At 48.7% G+C, this 19,178-nt stretch overlaps 2 protein-coding genes across 2 annotated transcripts in view; both read left to right on the top strand.

Annotated features, from left to right (window-relative positions):
* The window catches only part of LOC111602876 (AF4/FMR2 family member 4), a 51,810-nt gene extending 33,495 nt beyond the window's left edge, over positions 1-18,315 (top strand). Inside the window, exons 2-4 of the mRNA XM_023320203.2 lie at positions 8,649-9,095; positions 9,158-9,496; positions 15,250-18,315. Of these exons, the coding sequence (XP_023175971.1) occupies positions 8,649-9,095; positions 9,158-9,496; positions 15,250-18,233 (3,770 nt within the window). The 3' untranslated portion in view covers positions 18,234-18,315. The remainder of the gene's footprint in view (positions 1-8,648; positions 9,096-9,157; positions 9,497-15,249) is intronic.
* On the top strand, positions 18,237-18,710 carry LOC115483080 (intrastrand cross-link recognition protein-like; the record flags this gene model as incomplete). Its single annotated transcript, XM_030224056.1, has 1 exon — positions 18,237-18,710. A coding segment is annotated over one exon (234 nt), but the record flags the coding sequence as incomplete, so codon positions are not given.
* Positions 18,711-19,178: the final 468 nt, after the last annotated feature.

Raw genomic sequence — 19,178 nt, 5'->3', positions numbered from 1 at the left:
TGCTTGTCAGCCTGTTGCCTTCAGATCTTCAGTTATCATTAGCCGCTTGTATCTTCCTGCTGTTGTTGTTGCTGTGTAACAGCTCAATTGGCGATGGGTAGGCCAAAGGGGAGGTGGGGGAGAGCATAGCAAAAGGAGCGCCAAACAAAGCGAGTGACGTTGGCAGCGACGCTGGCAGCGAACGTTGACAGCAGCAGCGCAGTTGCCGCTAGCGCTGGCGCTGGCGCTGGCCAAGGGAGCAGAGCCGCAGAGTCCAAAGATGTTTTCATCCCCCTTTTTCTTAGTCGACGTCCACTCGCAGCACACACGCATGAGTGTGAGTAGTGCGAGCGAGAGGCAAGCAGCAACTACCCCGTGTGTGTGTGTGCGCGCGTTCACACACGTTTTTTTTTTGTGTTTGTTGTGTTTTTTTTCCTCTGTGTTTTTCTCGTGTGTCCCGCACACGGACCGAGGGCAAACGCAGTCCGCACACTCACACTCGCACACACGCAGTCACAGTGCAGTTGACGTCGACGTCGACCGCACAGCCTCAGAGACTGAGAGACAGGGGCAGGACCGTCGACGACCGTCACAGGAAGACTTTCGATTGTCAGTCCACGTGAAGCCTCTGTGGGGTCAACAACACACGCGCTCAGCCCGTACATACCAGAGGACGCGCTCAAGATCCTGTTAGGCTAAACGAGAAAAACTACGTAAAAACGCATTCAGCAAAACCAAAAAAACAACTCACACATCAACTTAACCGTTACACGTGCGAGAATTCAAAGCGTTCCAAAGTAGAGATTCGTGTTCTTTTTTTTTTTTGTTGGCTCCGCACACAGCGCAGGACACTTGGATTACCTACGATCGTGTGTGTGTGCAACGCGGTGCCTTGATAGCAACAATATCAATATATATATATATCCGTATATAAGAATATTTTTGTGATGTGCCAAAAACTGAAACACTGAAAAAAAATATTATTTTTTTTAAATGACAAAGTGAATTTTCTATTAAATTAAAACAAAAACAAATAAAAACAAACTGCCTACAAAATGTACAACAAAATGCTGTCGATCAGTGAGGATCATGGATTCCGTTCGCTGAGCCGTAAGTGTACCAAAATAATTTCGGAGTGGAGCGTATTGAGTAGGCGTGTGGGGAGTGGAGTCGTGGGGGCGTGTGGGGCGTGGTGTGTTTGCTTATCAAAACGCAATGTTGCGCGTAATAAGTCGCGCTGAGATAGACGATCTTTCAAGATAGTTTGCAGCATTTCCAAGAATTCTTCACCTTTCCGGTTGTTCGGCTCTTCTTGTTGTCTCTTTAATCATTCGCCGTCCTCCACATGGGAGACACAGCGACAGTAAAGTAGAAATTGTGTGTGCCTGCGTGTGTATGCCAAGCTGCCTTCTTCTTTCCACGTTTTTGTTTTTTACTTTTGATAAGCGCCTGCTAGCGAGCAGCACAGCAACAACAACAAGAACGCCCGCACCCACACAATCTGAGATATATTTATGTGTACCCAGGTCTTATATGGCATAGACCCAACCTATCTACAATGCCCATACTATATATATATATATGTATATGTATATATAGACATGCTTATATAGATCGCGCCTATTTACATATGGCATGTCCGTTGTTGTTGTCGTTGACTTTTCGGGTGAATATAAAGCAAACTGCGCGCCGCGCGTCTCACCACAAAATGCAAACACAAATACAAATACAAATATTTTAGCGACCTGGAAAAATTAAAAGTAAAACTTCCACATTACAACAATGTCGCAAGCGTGCAACAACAGCAACATCAACAGCCTCTTATCACTTACAATAGCGACGCTTCATGCCACTAGGCAAACAGCGGGCCAGGTCTTTTGGACTTGGCCGCTGTGGCTGTTGTTGTTGGCTGAAACCTTCAGATGGCACTGCCACGCCTTCCCAAGCTCCCGCCCTGTCGCCTTCGCAAGCCTTGATAGCATTTGCAGTCGTTGTCAACGTGGGCAATTGGCACTTGTACAGCTGCTGTTATCGAAGAAGCTATCGATAGCATAACATTCAACTGTAATGCCAACCCACAGGCATTGCCCTTTTTCTTCATTTATCGATAATTCGATAACACACAGTTATGAACTCTATTAAGTGGCTCTCTGCATGTTGACGTATTTAACAATTAATTGTCGAAATACATTTTTAATATTGTCATTAGTCCTTTGCTTGAAGTAAAAGAAAAGTTTGCTTTATCGATATAATTATCGATAACTTAGTGCTTATGCCTGCCTTTTTGAAATATAACTGAAATACATATCGCTTGAGTTACGCGCCGTTGTGCTCATTTCCTTTCTACTTATCTGTACAGCTCGCTATAGTATATATGCCCCCGATGAACGTTACCCCACCTTATATATATATAAGATATATATATTTGTGTATATATATAGTCCAACAGTCCTCGTATGTTGTGTGTGTCCAGCTTTTGGCTCAGTTCATTGTTGTTGTTGCGAGGCATATAGAGTACGATATATAAATACACACAGTGTCAGTGTGTGTGTGTGAGTGTGAGTGTGAGTGTGTGCTTGAATATGTGACCACATTTAATGCTCGCTTCCAGGCCGCCTATATTTGCATATGGCTCATTCACTCAACCTCAACCTGGCGGACTGTTTGTTTGTCCAGATACTCACACACACACAGACGCACACACAGTGCCATGGGGTTATGTGGGGGATGGGGATGTGTAGGGGGAATGGGCATGAAGTCGGGCAGCACATGCGGGTGTTATCAGCATTCAGCGTTTGGCTTTTGGCTAACCACTGCGCCACCCTCGCATGCAAGCTAGTGTGTCGAAGCTCCCTCGCTGCCCTTGGACTATGCCAGGGGCACCTGGCCACCAGCAGCAGAAGCAGCAGCAGCGCCGCTCCAGGTGGAGAGCAGAGGAGCGGGCACCACACGGTAACAACAACGCAAGCAAATAAAACCAAATTTGTATGCTAAAACACTTTGCGATGAAGGCGCTGGCAACGCCAACAGCAACGGGCAATGGCAATGGCAACGGCGACGCGTAGCTGGCCGCCAGCTAACTGATAAGACACCCACACAGACGCACACACAGGCACAGGGGGATAGGCAATTGCATGTGTGTTTGTTGTAGTTTCAGCTGCTCCAAAAAAAGAACTGAAAGAAACACCTTTAGCCGCTGCCTGCCGCCTGCTGCCTGCCTGTTGGTTATCCACGTAATTTGTTTAAACAAATTAAGGCATTCCGCTTGCCCCCGCTAGAGTTTTCAGCTGCCTGACGTCGCTTTGTCACTGTCAAGCTGTGTGTGCGAGTGTAGTGGACAGACACACACACATGCGCCCCCACAAAGGTGTGTGCGTGTGTGTGTGTGTTATCGCAATAGCAACGAAAAATTTCGAATTTGTTTAACCTTTTTTTCGTTGTCAGTTTTTTTTTTGTTTTTTGTTCGTTAACTTTTTAAATGAGCTCAAAAAGCAGCCCCGTTGGCCAAAACCCAGCAACAACAACGACAACTACAGCAGCAGCAGCAACAACAACATTAATAATAATAAAAACAAAATACAATACAATAAGACGACAACAAACAAAATGTGGCTCAGCATTTTTAAATATTTACACAGCATTTCTCTTCAACAACAACAACGGCAGCAGCAACAACAACAACATCAGCAAGTTGTTTTTTAGTACATAATTTATTTGTCTATAGACAACGACTCGACAAATGGAGCACTTGATGTCATAATAAGCTCTGCTTCTTACACTTCTCCCAGCATTTCATAAATTAAAGAAAACTTCAAAACAATATTTCAAGTGAACACATTAGAGTGGGGGGTAAAAGAGTTTTTAATTATTATTTTAATTTATATTTAAACATATTCTAGAAACATTTTCTTTGTAAGAAATAGATTAAAACTTAAAGCTAACTGCAAATAGGCTTCAGCTGAGTGGGATTCCTAGGAACAACTGCAGCAGAGCTAAGCAAAGTTAATAAATATTCATGAAATATATATAACATTTTCTAACAAATAACTGTATTTATTAAATGACTTTAGTCTAGGAATAGCTTTCCGAATAATACTGAAAATTGAGACAAAAATGAATTTTCATTTATTTGCTTTGTCGAGACGTCGGACGGACATTCTCTAATTAGTTCTCCTTAAGACTTCCCTTCCTTATAAATCTAACTCAATTGAATTAGATTTTTGCTTGCTTTGCCTGGCAAAATATCTTTAAAGAGCTTTAAGCTGCGCGCGGGTATAGAGCAACGAGCTCTTATATATAAATATATATATATATGTATGTGTGTGTGTGTGTGTGTATTCATGTGTTGCAGCATTTGCGCTGACCTTCCGCTGGGCGCACATCAAAGCCGCTGCAGTTGCCTCACATTTGGTTGGCTGTTTTTTCTTCTTCTTTCTTTCACGTAACAATTTTCCGCTATTTTTCAGTCGCCATTTTTCATTTGGTCCGCGCCTGCTAGTGTAGGTGTGTGTGTGTGTGCGTGGGCACCTAAAAACAGTCGTCCGTGTGGCGCTCGCCTGGTTTTTATGACCAGCCTGGTTTCCAACTAACCGGCGAAACGCCCAACCACGGCGACGCGCAGCCAGCCTCGACTGGCCCATAACCTTTTTGGCCATAAAGCGCGTCCTTTGCTCCACATGTATGTGTGTGTGTGTATGTGGATGGGGGCATAAATTAGCACAATCAACGTATTGTTTTCTGCCTGTGCCACGCCTACAACAGCAGCGGGGCGAGCAACAGTAGCAGGAGACGCTGGAAGCTGGAGATGGAGGCCGCATATGGGAGGTGGTTGGCTTTGTGGGGTTGGGTTGCTGGGGCAGTTGCCGCAGCGTGCAGTCAATAACATGAAAATGTTATAAATAACAAAAATACGAAGCGAGCAGACACACACAGAGAGCGAGAGAGACAGAGATGCCGCAGATGTATCTGTATCTCTGACTGTGTATCTGTAGTTGAGTCCTGCTCGAGCTTCATATTTGTGCCTGTCTGATAATTTGCGCAAAAGTCCTATTAATATGTTAATTCTTAATTGTGCTACTTGGCAAACACACACACACGCACACACACTTAGGCGCATATTAATAGCGGCAGGATAGTTTTTTCCTTTGCCAGCAGCTCGTAAATAAATCTTAAGCTGCGCGGTTTACAAATCGACGCACTTCAATTTATTTATTGTTTCTCTGTGTGTGTGTGTGTGTGTGTGTGTAGAGGGCTGGAGGCGCAGCTGAATTAATTACACATATGCGATGACATCACAGACATTTTTGCGAAAAATTCAAGAGATTTTCGAAACAGTTTTTGGCTGTCAGCGCAGCTGGTCAAGTGAGGGGCTGCAGCGGCGCGGGGGTGGGGGTTGGTGGACTGGTGGAGTGGGTCTTGAGCGTATTCGTTCTGGCTGCTTAAATTGCTGTTGTTGGCTGCGCTTTTGTGTGTGTGAGCGTGTGGCGAACCCTTTTTAGGTCGTGTCCTTTTTGCCCTTTTGTGCAGATAATTCAATTTATGAGCTGACTTTATGAAATATTCGCCAAATACACGTGAGCTCACTCTCACTCTCTCTATCTCAAATACACACATAGAGAGAGAGACCAAGAGTTAGAGCTACCTTCTGTTGACACTTGTCAGGCGACTGTCAGCGTCTGTCTGACATTTGACAGTTGCTGGCACTTTGAACACCCTTTCGATACACCTTTTTGGCCAGCAGCTGCTGTCGCTGCCTGCTGCCTGCTGACTGCTGCTGTTGCAACCCTCTCCCCTGCCCCGCTCGCTCATAATATTGCAGCAGACTTTTTGGAGCTGTCAATAAGTTTTGTATATTATTTATATTTACCTAGTTTTTGCCAGACGCGCGCGTTAATCTCTCTACACACACGCATCTAATCTAATCGCTTAGGCAAATAGTTACGCCCCCTACCCTGTTAACCCTGGCCGACACACACACACACAGAAACTCAAACACTCTCTCCCAGTCTGAAACGAGCGCGAGGCAACGCCTACAACATCAGAGCAGGTAACAAGTCAGTTTTACCTGCCCGCTAGCTGTCCACTGGCCAATCGCACGGCAGCAGCGGCAACAGCAGCTAACAACTACCAACAACAACAGCAACTGACAGCAACAACAACACATGTTTAATTCATGGAGTCAGACAGGCGGCTAATTGCGTCCTGCGTCGATTTCACGCCAATGATCGCCAATCAATAAATAAAATACCCAACAGCAAAGGCAACAAAAATGGGTATAAAAAAGCGAATGTCAATAGGCCAACGAGGGGAAGCGAAAACATATTCTTTTTTTATGTTTTTTATTGTTGTTATTATTGAAACAGAAACCAAAAGTGAAGTCAGCAATGGGCAGCGGGCAACGGGCAGCGGGCAGCGGGCAGCGGGCCACGGTCCGCCCAAGCAATCAAAAAAATTTCCCAAAAAAAGAAATATGTATATAAACATGTAATAATAATATGAGCTAAATAAAACCATGTGTGTGTGTGTGAGGACCTTGTTGTCACCCCGTCGCAGGACAATCAATTGATAAAAAATAGCAAACGAGCGGGCGGCAGCAGGCGGGGGTGGACACACGCAGCATAAAAGAACGGACAAAGGACGTGGCCAAAAAAAATAGAAGAGAAGAAAAGTTGAACAACGCCTCGGGGCGCATTAGCCAATGTGTGTGTGCATGAGTGTGTGTGTGTGTGTGTGGGCAACCGCAAATTGTTCAAACTGCCCAAACAACAACAACAAAAGCAGCAGCAGCAAACTTGACAAGTGGCAAACGACAGCGCGTCAATAAATATTTTTCTTGTTTTTGCTTTTTTTGGTATGAATGTTGCGACAGCTAATTGACAAAGTCAAGGCAGCTCGAGCAGCGGGCGGAGTTGGCATTGAGGTGGGAGAAGGCTAGACCCTAATCCAGTGCGTGAGTAGTGTCTGTGCGTGATAAAAGATGAGCAATTAGCTTAAGGGCGCAGTCAACTGTGAGGCTTAAGCGGAAAGAGAAGAAAGGAAATGGAAAAAGTCTTTAAAGTAAACATTTTGTTAAATAATAAAGATTAAATATAAATAAAACAATTTTGTTAAACAAAAGAAACGCACATTTCTTATAGATTATATTGTCATGAGGCCTCAGCTTGATCGGCATTCGAATTAGGTCAATTCCGTTTCGGGTTCTGATTGACCAATGAACACGCATCAAACAAAGTGAGGAAAACTTTGTCGATTTCAATCAAGTTTTTTGCCTGGCCCTTGTTGGCCATATGTGCCTGGCGGCTAATTTGCTGCTGCTTCTGTTGCCACTCTGCCTCTGCTTCTAGCTGTTTCCGAGGCCCTTTCTATGTGTGTTGCTGTGCTTAGTTGGGGCGTGAAGTTCTTGTTTCTTGGTCAATCAAAATTCATCGATAAATTACCAAAAGTTGCCTAGCCCCGGGGCAGGCTGCCCCTGTCGACGGCTATGCCACTGCTATGGTCTCTCCTGCTTCTGCTTCTTCTTCTTCTTCTACGACTTGGTCTGTGGCACAAACAATTGGCAGCAATTTTTGCGAGTTCATTGCGACTCGAATTAATTGCAGGCGCCTCACAAATTTTTCGGCATTTTACTGGAATTTATGTTCTCATATATCTACACACACTCGCACACACATGCAAATAGTGCTGAGCGGGGGGAGGTGTGGGCTTAGATTACATTCGATTGAGTGTGGTTTCTGCTGGGGTGAACTTACCATTTGTCGCTTTATTTGGGCGCGCGCAAATACATAAATTAAAGTGCAAGCGAATCGATTCGCGTAATACTAACCAACAAGCGACCCGCCCCAGCCCCTGCTGCCGCAACTGCTAGTAGCACGCCCTCTTATCAGCGCCCAGAGCTGTGTCCATATGTAAATAAGTGAGTAGCGGCAGTTGCGACTAGCAGCAGGAGGGGGAGGAGGAGGAGGCGTTTGGGCAGGGCTGTCATAGCTGCCATTTGGTCATGGGTGCTGCCAGCTACTTTGGCGGCGTAAAAACCCAACCAAATTGCCAGGCGTAAATTGTTGTTGCAAATCAATTGTGACACATCCAACTTAGTGTGCGTGTGTGTGTGTGTGCGAGTGCGTGTGTGTGTGAATGCCAAGCCAAATGCCAATTGCCATTTGCCAATTGCTGTTTGCTTTGTTTAATGCATAGAAACTCTGATTAGCTGAACGCAAAACTTATCGATAAGCTGCTGTAAATCGATTTATACCTTTATCGATATTGATTTTTCTAAGTGCTCAGCCAATGGCTCAGCACAATATTTCGACTTTTTCGGTGGCCTTTAATGAGAGCCTTCGCTGCGACACAATTATTCATGGCAATCGGACGGGAATTGCTGCCATAAAAGCAGCAGCAGCAGAAGTAAATTAGACAATGAGCAAGCCACCCAGCGCAGCTCATATGGTTAACTTGGCGGCGCATTAAGCCAGAATTGATGGCCAACAGTCGATGGCCATAAAAGCGAGAAATGTTGCGCAAATTTATGATCTGCAAGTGCAAAAGTGTCACACAGCTGACAGCTAGCAGCGGGTGGTGCAGGGTGGGGCATCGTAGCATCACACCGCACCACACCACACCACAATTCAATAGCCTTGACTAAACCCAAACACAAATTTGCTCGCCCATTGCAGATTCCGACTCGACAGAGAACGATGCGGTCGCCGCGCAGGACATCCTCACGTGCGGCGCATGCCAGAAGACCTTCGCGCTGTCGGACATTGTCCGCTTCATACAGCACAAGGTGTTGCAGTGCAACAAGGAGAACTATGGCCAGTGCACCACACAGGCGCCCAGCATGGATCGCGATGCCGACGAGGGCCGTCCACTGAGCCTGGTCAATCGCCGTCCATCGATATCGGCGCCAATCACAGGTCGCAAATCGGCTCCGGTTGGTGTTGCACCACCCACCGCAACCGCTGCCGCTGCTGCGGCCACAGCTGCTGCCGCTGCGGCGGCGGCTGCGGCTGCTGCTGTTGCGAGCAGCGCAGCGAGCGGCTCACGCATTCACACACCACCGCCCAGTCCAGCGGATCTGCTGGCCGATGGGGCAAGCAGCACACCCAAACGCCTGGTGGACGGTAAGTATTTGCTAAGCTGGCAGCTGACAGTTCGTCAACTAACATTTCAATACCCTTGGCAGAGAACGACAATACAACGCCCAAGGCAGACAGCGAAACACTGCCTCTGGAACCGCATAGTCCACGGTCCGGCGAGCAGGACGTTCACATTGGACGCGCAGCGATTGAGGATTGCGCGCAGCTCGACGACAAGCCAAAGGTCAAGCAAGAGCCACTCGCCGACGATGAACTTCCACAAGAAGAACAGCAGCACGACGAGGCACAGCAGCAGCAGGACCAGGAGCGGCAGCATGAGCTGGAGCAATCACAAGTGCTGCCAGCGGGCGACGAGTGCCAACAGCCACTGGCTAAGCGACCCAAAATGGAGCTCGTCGATGCCGAGGCCAACACGGTGCACACAGGTGAGCAGTGGGCCCACAGATTGTGGCATGTTTGTTATATGCGCATATTTGCGTAATCAAAATTAAAAGCCAGCAGCTCCCAGCCCCCAGCCCCTCGACCCTGCCCCCAACTTCGCTTTAGTGACCAGCGCTAAAATAAAACAAATAAAAATGTAGATCAAACGAGGCGGCAAAAATGTGCACTAAAAAATGTGTTTGAAGTGCGTGTGTGTCTGTGTGTGTGTGCGTGTGTCAAAGGATTTGCACTCACGGCTGTCCATAAATCCTTGCTGATCGGGCCGCGGGGCTGCTGAGCGCGCGATAAGCTGCAGCTGCATTAACATAACAAACCCCCCTTCGCCCACGACCCTGCCCTGCCCCCGCTCACCCATCTCACAGGACCTTTCTGACCAATTGCGCTGTAAAACGCTTTGTCCTGCGACACTGAAAAAATAGAAAAAAGCAGCTGAGAGAATGTCGAAGGACATGCAGCAAAAAAAATGGGAACGTGGGCGACATCAAAGCGCAAAACGGCTGATAAAGCTGAAGTGCAGCAGGACCAAAAAGGACACTCGGACAACAGGCGAACAGAGAGAGAGAGAGAGAGAGAGAGAGAGAGAGGGAGGGAGAGAGAGTGAGAGTGAGAGCGAGGGGCAGCTTCGATTGTCACGCGGCTGCTGCTGCCCTTTGACTTTGACATTTTTCAATGCAAATGCTGCGAACGACGAAGCTGATGAAAAGCCAAAGCCCAACGCCAAAAGACAGCAATAAAAACAATAACCAGGACTAAGGGAATGAGAGAGGCAGTGGAGGCAGAGAGGGAAGGGATAAGCCCAACAGGACACTGAACAAAGCAGCAGAAAGCAGAAGCTGTAGCAGAAGCTGTCAGCAACCACAGAAGTCGAGCTGCCCTCGAGGGTAATTTAAAGAGGCAAAGGAATGTGCGAGAGAGAGTCGGAGAGAGGGAGGGTAGAGGGAGAGGATAAAAAACCACTTGAGTGGACAAAGCACACAGGACACTCGAGTGCGAATGCGAATGTGGATGTGAATAGGACTGAGAAAGCGAATGCGAATGCGAATGCGAATGCGAACTGGATTTGACACACGCACAAAGGCGAATGCCAAGAAATAGCTGAAGGGGTTAAGGCAGGGCAAGGGGTCGGAGGTCGAGTCGGTCAGAAATCGGGACAAGCGTTGACCATTGAGGCGGTCAGCTTGTTGGTGACTTGACCAACGCAACGCGCCACGTGTCGAGCGGCTTGCAGGGGTCAAAGGTGAGACGCGACAGGCCACGCGACGGCAATCGACAGGCGTCGTTCGAGTTCGACTTCGACGAGCGAGTTGATTGAGTGAGTGATTGAATGAATCAATGAATGAGTGCACAGCAAGTGTGAATTCATGAATTACTCTCGTGACTAAAAAGGTATTCAGCTACATCTCGATGCGTACTCGGGTAATGAATACTCATTAATACTCATGTCATAAATGTCAATGCTAATGAATTCAATTAAGCTTTTGTATATTTGAATGTTTACCAGGTTCATGAATGAATACACTCATGAATGCCTATGCCATACTCATGAATAAAAATTAAATGTTGTTTCCATGTATGTATATGGACCTCAGTGGTCATCTCGTTTTATATTCTATGCTTATGAATACACTCATGAATACTCATTCATACTCATGAATACACACATGAATAAAATCGAATGGTCAGTTCAATTTGTCTGCAGCCTTATGCTTGCTCATTTTATATTGAATTCACTAGTGAATACTAGTGAGTACACTCATGAGTACACTCAAACAATCAACGACTATAATTTGTTTATTAATTATACATTTGCTGACCAGCATTCGTTGAAATTAAAGCACACTCACGAATGCACTTGTGAGTACACTCGTGAATACACTCACATGCTAGTTTTAGCTGTCTAAGTGAGTTTTTTATAGATTAACTTGCCTAAGCAATCACAACTTGACACTTGATGCGTGTCGTGCGCATTTGAACCGCGTATGTGTCTACACACATACATTGTCGCAAATTAACCCTTGAACTTTGCGCTTTTGACACGGGCAACACCAGCAACAACAGCGGCAAAAGTCAGCGACAACAAAGTTGTTTGACTCCTGACAATGCAAAACTGTCAGCACATCAACGCAGTTGCCGCAGATACAGATACGGATACAGATACAGATACAGATACAGATACAGATACGGATGCACACTAGCAGATACATTTGTATCTGTGGCTGTCACGTTAATTACGCATTGTTTGACTTTTTTCTTGCTTTGCTTTTTTCTCGCATTCAAGAGTTGCTGTTGCCACTGCTGTTGCTGTCCTCGCATCCAATTGTTGTCCATTTGGTAATTATAAATATGAAGCGACTGCTGCCATAGCTACAGTACAGACACACACACACACATAGAGAGAGAGAGAGAGAGAGCTCGCTGTGAAAAACTGTCAACAAAATGTGGGGAAAATGAAAATATTTGTGGCGCAGCGCGCGAATGTCACGAAAATTTTTTACACGCTTTTTACGCTGTTTGCCTGTCAGCGCATGTGTGTGTATATGTGTGTGTGTGTGTCATGTTAATTATCAATTTGCTGGCAAAGTTTCAAATGCACAGCGTGTCGCGACCGCAGCAACAATGAAAAACCATCAGCCGAGAGTGGGTTGAGTGAATTTTTTTTGTGGGGGTTGGGGTTGCGGCTCACAGGTCGCAGGTCAGCCAAAAGGACAACAGTGCTTGAACCCATTTTATCAATACACATCCTCAGCCACTTTCCCTCGCCCCCGCTTCCGCTGGCCTCCTCTATCCAGCCATTCAGTCAGTAGTCCGTTTTTTACATTCACCGCACTCGCATTCAATTATTGACTCATGCTGGCACTAAGCCAGGCATTAGTGTCGCCCCCTTTTTAAATATATATATGTATATAAAATAAGAGTGGCACGCCTCTCTGCCTCGGCGTCGTGCCACCTGCTTACCATCTCAATATCGAAATCAATGGCTAATGCGCTCGGCTCATGCAATTTCACGTCCACCCACAAAAAGGATTACGCGCGCGCCTTGCTTTGTGCCACAAACAACAACCAAAAGAGAAAGGAAGAAAAGAAAAGGATATACAGCGAAAGGCTTAAGCAGAGGTCGAGCCATGCAAATCGCCGCAGGAACCCGCAGGACACTCGACGGCTGCGTTGGCAACATGCGGCAAAAAGCTGCAACAATTATCCCATTACTGTGCAACCCTTTTTTTTGTGTGTGCATTTCTGTGTGTGTGTGTGTGAGTGTGTGGCTGCTGCTGCCCACCCGCTGACCTCTCGTCTTTTCCTTAGCTGGCATTGCTCATACGTGGCGTTGTCCTGGCGCACTTCCTGGCTCCACTTTGCAGCAGGCGGTCAATTTGCCATTTCCTGGCTCTAGACGAGACGACTCTTGGTCTTGCTTTGTTTTGCTCGCTTCCGTCTGAGCTGCTTTGAATGCAGTCACTCGGGTCACTTGAGCAGGCGGCTGAGGCGGTAGCAGAAGCAGAAACTGGAGCTGGAGCTGAAGCTGGTGTCCCAACTCCCGCAGGACAATGCCAGCGGGCGAGCAGCCTCAGCTCAACGAGCTGCCAAAATCAGAGCGTGCCTGGCGCAGGGCAAACAACTGACAGACCGGCAGACAGACAGACCGACAGACAGACACTTAGCTAGGCAGACAGGCAGGCAGCAGTTGTGTCTGCCAGGGCATAAAGGATGCGCGCTTGGCGCGTGCGCAACGCGCGTCTAAATATGCCTATCAAAAAGTAGGAGCAGTTGGCAAATGCCGCACGTTTTTCGACAACTTTTGCCTCGTTTTTTATGACAATCATGATGTGCCCAAATGATAATGATCCTGATCCCGAACGACAACAGCAGCAGCAGTTGGCAGCGACGTGCTAAGCCCCTGTGCAACCCCTAACCCCTAAAGAGCAACCCTTTATTTGAGAACGAATTATATGTATCTGTCAGATTCATTTGCATTTCCTGCGGCCCGCATCAGGCCAGGATTTGGGCACAAGAGATCCCCCTCCCCCTTCGCTGCTTCTGCTTAACCCGTTGATCGGCATTGTCCTTGCGCCGGGGTCGTGGCCAAATCATGTTCAGCACGCTCTCACCTTTGACAGGAAGTTAAAAAACGAGAAGCTGCAGCCGCGCGGAACGTCATAAAATAAAAAAACAACGAAAAACTAAACAAAAGAAAAAGCAAAAGTGTAGTTACCTCATCTCTCTCAGTGTGTATGAGTGTGTGTGTCTGTGTGTGTGTGTGTGTAGCTCCTGCTCAACCTTTGTGGACTCGTGCACGACATGCGTTTTCCTCCAGCTCCTCGCTCATTTTCCTTTTCATTTTCATTTCCATTTTCATTTTCAATATTTTTTAAAGCGTCATTTAAATGCAAAGTGCGTTGCTCAGTTTTCGACAGTTTCTGCTGCTTCTTCTTGCCCCAGGGGTAGTTGGCTTCTAATAGCGGCGCATTAACACCTTGTTGCCCGCATGGCCAGCGTCTGCGGTGACATGTGTTGACCTGTGCAGCAGCTTCCATCGATTAGCCCTGTGGTGGCGCGCCTGTGCCCATGGCTTCTACGTGCTAATACCCTAACCCTGACACGGCAACCAAGACGTCTAGCCTAGCTTGAACTCTGCTGCTGTGTAATAGACATAGCTAGAGATGGATTTGAGCTTCATTTCTGAGCTGTATCGAACTGATGAATAATTCTTTGAAGTATTCATTTCACAACAGAACTCTTCTAATTAGTTCAGACCTCTCCCCCTCTCTCTCTGTCTCGCTCTCTTTCTCTCTCTCCCACACATGTTTGCCTGCTTTTGTGCGCCTCGCAGATCAAGCATTTCACTTTGTCTTTAAGCTTCTTTAAAGATCTCAGTCCTCAGCCATGTCCAGTCTCGTCCAGCTTCTAGTGTATTCGCAAGTCGTTTTCTTGCCTTTTGGCTGGCTTCACTGTGGCTTTCATAGCATCTCTTTATTATTATTATTATTTTTGCTGTCTTCGGTTTATTTTTTATATTCTGGCCGTAGCAAATTTTCACATTTTCACATTTTTCATTTTAAAAATCGCATCTGTTGCGTTGTCCTCCAGCTCCCCCAATTGAACCCTCGTCGATAGTTATGGCCAAATGTGTGTGTGTTCGCTTGTAATTTCCGCCGCAGGACATGTGGCTCCTTTCGGGTGGTTTTGGTGGTTTCTGATTTTCAGTGGCATTTTACGGTTTCCAGTTTTCGGTTTCCGTGGCAAATTAACAAACGTCGCGACAAACCGCACGGCAAATCACATAAAAAAAAGAAAAACTATTACGATACATGACATGTGTAGGTGTGTGTGGGTGTGTGGCTGTGTGTGTATGTGTGGCAATATCCTGTTGTAAGGGACAGCACCTGCAGCTGTTGCTGCTGCTGATGTTGCTGCCGTGCGCGCCCATTTGTATGCTAAGCACGCCAGCAACACGCGTCTCCCTATCTGTGTATGTGTGTGTGTGTGTGTGTGTGCGTGTTGCACACAAAATCAATAAATAAATAAATTCGCCGCCGAAACTTTGCAGCAGCAAATATCTGCAACGCATCCGCCCTGCCCCGCCCACTCTCGCTCTCTGCTGGCATTTATTAATAATTAATAAGGCAAATTGCTGGCAGCCTCATTTCCTGCCAATTCACATATTTGACAGACAACATAACTAAACTACATTCTCTTTCTCTTTCTCTCCCCCTCTCTCTCGCTCTCTATCGCTTTGCAGAGCCCAGCAACTATACGTGTTCGAGATGCAAGACCCGCTACACCTCCGCCTGGCGCCTCATCCAGCACGTGCAGCACTCGCACGGCGTCAAGATCTACGTGGAGGCAGGCCTGACTGTGGCCACGCCCGCCGCCCTCAATGCAGCCGCATCGGCGGCTGCGAACGCCAGCCTAAGTCCCAATCGCAGCCTCAGTCCCTCATCGGCAGCAGCAGCGGCGGCAGCAGCAGCAGCAGCTGTTGGTATGCCGCTGCCCTTGCACGCGCTGATGGCGCAGGCCGTTGCCTCGCAGTCGCAGTCGCAGTCGGCGTCACAGTCGGCGTCAGCATCGCCAGCGGCAAAACGCAGCAGCAGCAACAGCAGCGCAACAGCAATTGTTGGTGCTGTTGGCTCAGCCAACACGAGCAGCAGCAGCAATGCGAGCAGCGGCAATTCACCCACGCAGCAACTGTTGCAGCAGCGCGTACAACAACAGCAGCAACAGCAGCAGCAACAACAGCAGCAACAACAGCAACAGCAGCAACAGCAGCAGCAACAGCAACAGCAGCAACAGCAACAGAACATGGCCACGGCCATGGCAGCGGGCATGCGTCATCATCCGCTTCTGGCTCCGCCAGAGGCGATGCACGCGAATCCGTTCCAACTGCTCCGTATGCCTCTGCCCCCGGCGCTGGCCCAGGGCAATGTAGTTCCTAGCGTGGCGCCCCTCTTTGGCCGCCCCACGCCCGCCGATCACTATCGCATGGAGCAGCTGGTCAGCGAGCAGTTCCGACATCACGGCTTCAATCTGGCTGCCGCCGCCGCTGCCGCCCAAGCTCAGTTCAATGCCACCACCCAGCAGCAGCAGCAGCAGCAGCAACCGTTGCCAGGTGTTGCTGTTAATGTTCCTAGCGGCGTAGAGCAGAGGCCGCCCTCGAGCAACAGCAGTCAACGCGGCTCAGTGCCGCCCGCTGCGCTGCCGCCACCTTCGCTCAGCTCTCAGCAGCAACAGCAGCAGCAGCAACAGCAACAGCAGCAGCAGCAGCAACAGCAACTTCAACAGCAGCAGCAACAGCAGCCGATAGCTGCCGCTGTGAGTCCAGCGGGCGCTGCCGCCGCCGCCGCCGCCTTGCAATTGGAACCGCAGCAGATGGATTTTTACTCGCAGCGATTGCGTCAGCTTGCGGGCACAACAAGCCCTGGAGCTGGCAACATTGTTAACTCGAGCTCGCCGAGTCCTAGACAGAAGCAATCGCCGCGCTTTGCGAGCCCCTCGCCCAGCTCCGCAGCCAGCTCTGTGCAGCTGACAGCGACACCGCGTCCCCACTCCCTGACGCCGCCCGAGAAGAGCGCCGAGAACGGTGGCGGACAACTTGCACAGCTGCCGGGCACGCCACGGAGCACGGCCAGCACGCCGCCAAGCAAGCCGCTAGAGGGCGAGCGCAGCGAGGCTGAGCTGGAGGCGAGCTGCTTTGCGTGCGGCTACTGCGACAAGAAGTTCCGCTTCGAGAACAATCTGATCATCCACCAACGGACGCACACCGGTGAGAAGCCGTACAAGTGCACTGCCTGCGACTTCGAGTGCTCTCACATCCAGAAGCTGATGAAGCACATGCGCGTTCATCGCAGCCCCGCCGAGGGCCAAGACGGCAGCAGCAGCAATGGCGGCGACAACAATCAGGATGGCCATGACGGCGGCAGCAATGCTGACTCCTTGGAGACGAATGAGGCGGACAACGATGACGATCCGAACCCAGAGGACTCCGACGAGGAGCTCAACGATGAGGATGTCGACGCTGACGCTGAAGAAGATGATGAGGATGAGCTAGACGATTGCGAGGATGTTGACTACGAAGCCGAGGATCTCAGCGTCAACAATCGCATCGACGGCAAGAGCCAGAGCCCGAAGACAACCAGCTCCGGCGCCACTTCGTTGGTGGGCGAGTTAATGGACAAATTCGGCCTGTCCAACATAGCTCAATACTCGGAGGCCTACAAGCAGGCGCTGCAGGAGTCTGGCCGCAAGGAGGCGGCTGCTGTGGCCGCAGCTGCTGCTGCTGCCGCTGCCGTCGACAACAACAATCGCGGCTCTTCCGTAGCCGGTGGCGCCTCGAATGCAGCAGGCGCGGCTGGCGATAAGCTGAACGGTCTGCCAGTTGCAGCGCTGCGATTGCGCGACGAGTTCGCCAAGAACTGCAACATGTTCCAGCCTCAGCCGCAGGACGGACCCGCCCAGGTGCCGCTCTTCAATCCGTTTCCCAATCCCTTCGAGCTGTCCAAACGCATGAAAATGGACGGCGGCGACTGGTGGGGCATGTCGGCGCTGCATCGCAATGAGGCGCTCTTCGAGAACTTGAAGCTGAAGCCACTCGGCTTGGGTGGCGCCAACTCGCTGCTGCAGGGACCGCTGCTGAAGAAGGAGTCGCGCCAAAGGAACGACACCTGCGAGTTCTGCGGCAAGGTGTTCAAGAACTGTTCCAACCTGACCGTGCATAGGCGCAGTCACACTGGCGAGAAGCCGTACAAGTGCGAGCTATGCTCCTACGCCTGCGCCCAGAGCTCCAAGCTCACCCGCCACATGAAGACGCACGGCCGCACCGGCAAGGACGTCTATCGCTGTCGCTTCTGCGACATGCCCTTCAGCGTGCCCTCCACCCTCGAGAAGCATATGCGCAAGTGCGTCGTCAACCAGGGCAAGGCGGCAGCCGCTGCTGCCAATGCGGCCAATGCTGTGGCTGCTGCCCAAGCAGCTGCCGCCGCTCAGCAGTTGCAGGCAGCTGCCCAGGCACAACAACAGCAGCAGCAGCAGCAACAACAGCAGCAGCAGCAGCAACAACAGCAACAGTTACCCACGCAGTCGTCGCCCTGTCCCATGGGCGTGGCAGTGGGCTTTCCTCCACAATTTGGACACAACTTGTCGCTGGCGGGCAGCGTGAGCGGCGACAATGACTCGAACGCTTCTTCCAGCCTGCCGGCGCACCCCATCTCGCTGAAGGAGGAGGCATGACTTTTTAGCAGCTGGAGCAGCAGCAGCAACAGCAGCACCCACCCGCCGCCCACGCTGCACGGCCCGCTGGCTGCACATGTGCTACAGCCGCATCCACATGCGCTGCTGCCACCTGGTCAGCAGCAGCAGCAGTTGCAACATCACCACCACCTCCAACAGCAGCAGCAGCAGCACCATCACCATCATCCAGCACAGTTGGCCAGCAGCCGCAGCCGCCTCATGTCGCGCATCTTCTAAAGATGCTGCACCTCGTAACTCGCCCCTTGCCCCTTGCCCCGCCTCCGCCCCTTGTACATATAGTGAAGCACAGTTGTCGTACGGTTATGATACAGCCCCAGCCACGGCCCCAACCCTTGCCCCCCTTGACTGCAACTTTCTAAAAGATTGCGCCAGCAGTTGTTGTTGCCACATGCAAGCATTCGGCTGCTCCTTGAAGGCGACTGACAACACGACCAGAGGCATTTAATACCAAAGCAATAACCGTTATGTAATATAATTTTAAACAAAAAAACTCAATTTTTTTTTCAACAATTTTTTTTTTATTACGTTTTATATGTGTCTCTGCTAAAGAAGTACTATACTACATACACCTATAAGAAATATATATGTGTATATATATATATATATCTATATATGTGTATATATATAAATATATTTGTTTACAATTAATTTTCACAATTTTTTTTTCAATTTTTTTAAAATATTTTTAAAATACATAATTTATGCGAAACATATGTATATTTAAATATATATAACAAATTAAGAATATATGAATGCGGCAGGACAACTGCGTCTGACACATTTTCCAGTGTATTTATAGCAATTAAGTAAGCAAAACAAAAACAAAAATTTGTATAAAAGCAAAACTAACAACAAAAAAACTAAAAAAATACTACTACTGAAAAAAAACCACTAAAAGTAAATCCAAAAAAAAAGACACGACAA

This window comes from Drosophila hydei, unplaced genomic scaffold (genome assembly GCF_003285905.1).
Source record: "Drosophila hydei strain 15085-1641.00,03,60 unplaced genomic scaffold, DhydRS2 tig00000343-arrow-arrow-pilon, whole genome shotgun sequence".
NCBI lineage: Eukaryota > Metazoa > Arthropoda > Insecta > Diptera > Drosophilidae > Drosophila > Drosophila hydei.
The sequence above is the reverse complement of the archived record's forward strand: the minus strand, read 5'-3'. Positions and strand labels throughout refer to the sequence as shown.